This window comes from Arachis hypogaea, chromosome 13 (assembly GCF_003086295.3).
Source record: "Arachis hypogaea cultivar Tifrunner chromosome 13, arahy.Tifrunner.gnm2.J5K5, whole genome shotgun sequence".
In the NCBI taxonomy this organism is placed as follows: Eukaryota; Viridiplantae; Streptophyta; class Magnoliopsida; order Fabales; family Fabaceae; genus Arachis; species Arachis hypogaea.
Window position 1 is genome coordinate 137,876,250 of NC_092048.1, and position 4,654 is coordinate 137,880,903.

The following is a 4,654-nucleotide window of genomic DNA, read 5'->3' on the forward strand; positions in this document are numbered from 1 at the left end:
ACCGGAGCCAAGGCAAGATAACTAACCCGGCCCCCCAATCAGAACCCGATTCGCCCCAGATCCCGACCCCCTAGTGTTCGACCCTAACCTTATTGTCATCTTCGTCGCTCAGCTCTCTGGTCGAGGTTGTTTTTGCCGCCGGGACCTTCCCTACCAGGCCGACCCTTTGCATGGATCTGACGCCTGGAGCATCCTTCCCCGTTCTAGAATCTCCAGTTGCCTCGTTCTCCTCACTAGCCCGGTACTGGCGTCGCTGATGAAGGAACCGCGTTGGAGCTTCTTGTGGGGTTGTCTCGCCCGCAATGATCCTCTGTCTCGAGGCTTCCCGCAAAGGACCAGGACCCTCAGCGCTCCCTCGTCGATCTGCTTTCAAGGCTTCGCCGATGCGGTTGCTCCTCTCCATAAATCGCCGCTGCGACGCAGTGGTCAGATGTTGTTCTCCCCCTTCCGCTTCTTGCATGTCCTGCGTTTCCATGTCTCCCCTATGAGGTGAGTCCTGTTCTGTTTGCATTCCTTGATGATTGGTAGAGAATGGAACCCCTGTAATTTGATTTTGCGCCCATTGATTATGCTGAATAATTGCGGATCTAGCTTCTGTTCTGATTGTATTCTTAACTGGACTAGGAGTATTGAGTGTCCACTGGCTCGTGAGAACATTTCCCACTGCCATTGCTGCCAATTGATAAGCTACTTTGTTGCCTTCCCTTGGAGTCTAGGTAGCTCTTACAGCTGGCGCCTCTTCTAGCAGTTGCAGAATGTCTCTGAGAATTGCGTCCACCTCCGCTATTGGCGTTCTTGCCTTAACGGCTTGGACCAGAGGTAAACAATCTGTTTCAATTATACAATTTTCTATTTGTAAGTTCTTTATGAGAATGAGAGCTTCTCTGTATGCCTGAGCCTCTGCTGCTAGTGCTGAAGTTGTGATAAATTTTGTTGTTGTCCCAGTAATGATCTTGCCCTGCCAATTCCTAACAACGACGGCTGAGGCTGCCTTACCTGTATCCCTATGGAACGCTGCGTCAGTATTGACCTTCAACCTATCTTGTGGTGGGGTTCTCCAGGTAATTCTCTTTCTATCACCAATTATGCCATTGCTTGAATTATGATCTGTGCTGCTCTCCCTTGTTGTATTGTGGTATTCTACTGCTAGATATTCTGCATTGATTATTGCCTGTTCTGGATTGATTTTTGCTTGTTGGAATATGTATTGGTTCCTTGTCTTCCAAATATACCAACATACGCACCCCAGCTTACATAATATTCTTTCCTGATCCTTCCCTGTCTCCCTTCTTATTTTCTGAACTGTATCCAATATCCATTTTCCAAACGATGCCACATTATAGGCTATAGGTATTATTTGGATACTCGATCCGAACCAAACTGCTCTTGTCCACGAACATAAAAGTAAAGTATGTTCAACAGTTTCATTCTTATCCTAGCATATGCTACATGAAGGCTTAACTGCACATTTACACTTACACAAATTACTGTTTACTGGCAAAATTCCTTCCACTGCTTTCCATAAGAACATTCTGATCTTTTGTGGCACTGGTAGTCTCCATATAATCCCCCAAATCTCCTTAAGATTCTGACTTGATGAAACTTCATTGAATTTTATCTCTTCTTTTGTATCTTTCTCCTCTTTCGCAGCACGGTAGCATGATTTCACTGAGTACTGTCCTTCGGCTCTGTATGGCCAGATCAGATTATCCTTTTTGTTAATCAGGCTGATAGGTGTTCTGGTGATTAATTCTGCTATGTTTCCCGGGAATAATTCTTTAATTCTGTTCTCATCCCAGCCCTCCCCCTGCTTTATTAGATCGCTCACCTTTATGGTTTGTTCTTCTCCACACCTCCTTATTTTCCCTATTCTTGCCACCCAATTATCCTCCCAGATATCTATCTCAGTTCCACTCCCTATGCTCCATCTGCCCTTCCTTCTAAGGAAATCCCTTCCCTCCAACAAGCTTTTCCATATCCATGACGTGTTCCTTCCTTCTCTCGCTTCCCAAAGGCTGCAGTTAGGATAATAAATTGCCTTTAGAGTCTTTGCCCAAATAGCATCCTCCTCTTTTAGTAGTCTCCAGGCTTGTTTCCCTAGGTGCGCAATATTTTGGCACTCCAAATCCTTGAACCCCAGACCTCCATTTGTTTTACACTTAGTCAACTTTTTCCAGCTTTTCCAATGGATACTTTTTTCCTTCCCGTTGTTTGCCTACCAGAACCTTGCTATTGCAGCCTCGATTCCTTTGCAAAATGATTTTGGAAATTTGATGACATTCATAGCAAAAGCCGGGATCGCTTGAATTACTGCTTTTATCAAAATCTCCTTTTCGGCTTGATTTAGAAGCTTCTCTTTCCATCCTTGCATCTTGTCAAGTATTTTCTCCTTTATCCATTCCAGCGCCCTGTTTTTGGATCTTCCCCATCTCGTAGGCAGCCCTAAGTATCTTCCTGGATCCTCCCATGACACCATTTCAGTTATCTCTTCTATGTTCACCCTCTTCTATATAGATAGTTGGCTTCCAAAAATGAGCCCGGATTTTTCAGTATTGATTCTTTGTCCTGATGCCTCCGTGTATTTGTTTAATATCTGGATGAGTTGAAACATCTCCTCTTCTTCCGCACCTGCAAAAATTATGCAATCATCAGCGAATAACAAGTGAGTAATGACCGGTGCTGTTGGGGCTAATCTTATTCCAGAAATCAGCTTATCCCTCATTGCCTTTTCCATCAGAATAGTGAAGCTTTCAGCTGCCAAGAAAAAGAGGTAGGGTGATAATAGGTCTCCCTGTCTAAGTCCTCTTTGAGGGATGATCCTATTAGATAGCTTCCCATTTATTTTAAATCTGTAAGTGGCACTTTTAACACAGCTCATAACCAGCCTCACCCATTCATTACTAAATCCAAATTCTTCCATGACCCTTTGCAAAAAATTCCATTCCAATCTATCATAGGCTTATTCATGTCCAATTTCATCGCTAGGTCCTTGCTTCCCGAGTTTCCTTTTCTATTTAACATATGGAATGCTTTCTGCACAATAATTATATTGTCTTGTATGAGTCTTCCTTTGACAAATGCACTCTGAACCAGAGATATGATTTGATCTAACACTTTCCTTAGCCTTCTCACCAAGACCTTAGTTACAATCTTATATGCAAAGTTGCAACAACTTATAGGTCTGAGCTGATTTAGGCACTCCGGTTGCCTAACTTTGGGTACCAAAACAACAATAGTTTCCCCTACATCCCCAGGTATGCATCCCTCTTCGAACACTTGCTTCACTACTCCACAAACTTCTTTGCTTATGATCTCCCAGTGCTGTTCAAAAAACAGCCCATTTAAACCATCTGGCCCCGGAGCTTTCAGCGCTCCCATACTGAAAACTGCCTCCCTTATTTCCTCATCATTAATTTTTGCCATCAGTTCCTCATTCATCTCTCTGGTAACTCTCTTTGGTATGTCTCTTACGCACTCTTCCAGGTTTCTGTCCCCTTCGGAGGTGAATAACTTCGTATAGTACCTTTCCACTAACCTCATTATGTTTGCCTCTCCTTGTATCCACCGACCTGTTTCATCTTTTACTTTGTCAATTCTGTTCCTAATTCTTCTCTGAATGGTTGTTGCATGAAAGAATGCTGTGTTTTTGTCCCCCCATTTTAGCCATTTCAGCCTTGATCTTTGCCCCCAATATTTCTCCTCTTGTTTCCATCGTTCTGATATTTGGTTCTTCAATTCCCTCTCTCTTCTTTGATCTCTTTCCGTCAAATCGGCCTCTTGGATGTGATATAACTCTGATTTTTTCTTTCTAATTCTTTATCTGCTCTCTTAAACTTCCGTTTGCTCCATTCCGTCAGCTCCCTTATGCATCTGTTTCTCTTCCTTATGAATTTGCCCCAACAATTCCTATTTCCATCATCTTGTTGCCAACCCTTCTTGATCACTTCTCTGCACTCCTCATGCTCAGCCCAAAATGCCTCAAACCTGAATTCTCTTTTTATCCTACTTCTCGGTTGTATTTCCAATATAAGCGCACAATGATCCGAGCTTATAGCCGGAGCTGCTTTTAGACTAACATTCTGATATATCTGCAGCCATTTCCAATTCACTAACACCCTATCTAATCTTTCCCTGGTTATGAAGTTGTTTCTAGGATTGCTAAACCAGGTGTATTTACTTCCCTTAAGGTCAACATCCATCAAACCATTATCATCTACAAACCTTCTAAACGTTTCTAAACAGATTTTTGGTTGTGGAAGAATACCTACCTTTTCTTCTTGATTTAGAATGTCATTGAAGTCCCCCAAATAAGCTTGAGTTCCTCCTTGCTTATGTTACTTACCGTAAGCTCCTGCCATAGTTTCCTCCGCTTTTGAAAAACAGGATTTCTATACACAAATATGCCCTGCCAATTCAGATCATTATTAATGTTAATATTAGCTTTAATATAGTTATCACACCATTCATAAACATTAACATTCACATTAAATTTCCATAGGAGACATAGTCCACCGGACAAGCCCCGGGGTTCTACGCAAAACATGTTACCAAACTTCAGCTTCCTATTAATCCTATTCATTCTGTCCCTACTTGCCTTAGTTTCCATTAGAAATACTATAAGCGGCTTTACTTTTTTACATAGATTGTATAACTC

General features: G+C 42.4%; 1 protein-coding gene across 1 annotated transcript; it reads right to left on the reverse strand.

The window, feature by feature from the left end:
* Window positions 1-712: 712 nt before the first annotated feature.
* LOC112783305 (uncharacterized) lies at window positions 713-2,476 on the reverse strand. Its single transcript, XM_025826205.1, has 3 exons — window positions 2,220-2,476; window positions 1,496-2,015; window positions 713-1,219 (listed from the first exon to the last, which is right to left on the reverse strand). The coding sequence occupies exons 1-3, from the start codon at window positions 2,474-2,476 to the stop codon at window positions 713-715; spliced, it is 1,284 nt and encodes a 427-aa protein (XP_025681990.1).
* Between the last annotated feature and the right edge of the window lie 2,178 nt (window positions 2,477-4,654).

Excerpts from the sequence above, each read along its gene's own strand:
- LOC112783305 (XM_025826205.1), bottom strand. The coding sequence starts at position 2,476 with ATGGTGTCATGGGAGGATCCAGGAAGATACTTAGGGCTGCCTACGAGA. Across the intron at positions 2,016-2,219 it reads GCTGCAATAGCAAGGTTCTG|CCTTTGGGAAGCGAGAGAAG; the intron begins GTAGGCAAACAA and ends TCCTAACTGCAG. Across the intron at positions 1,220-1,495 it reads CAGTGGAAGGAATTTTGCCA|ACAAGGAACCAATACATATT; the intron begins GTAAACAGTAAT and ends TATATTTGGAAG.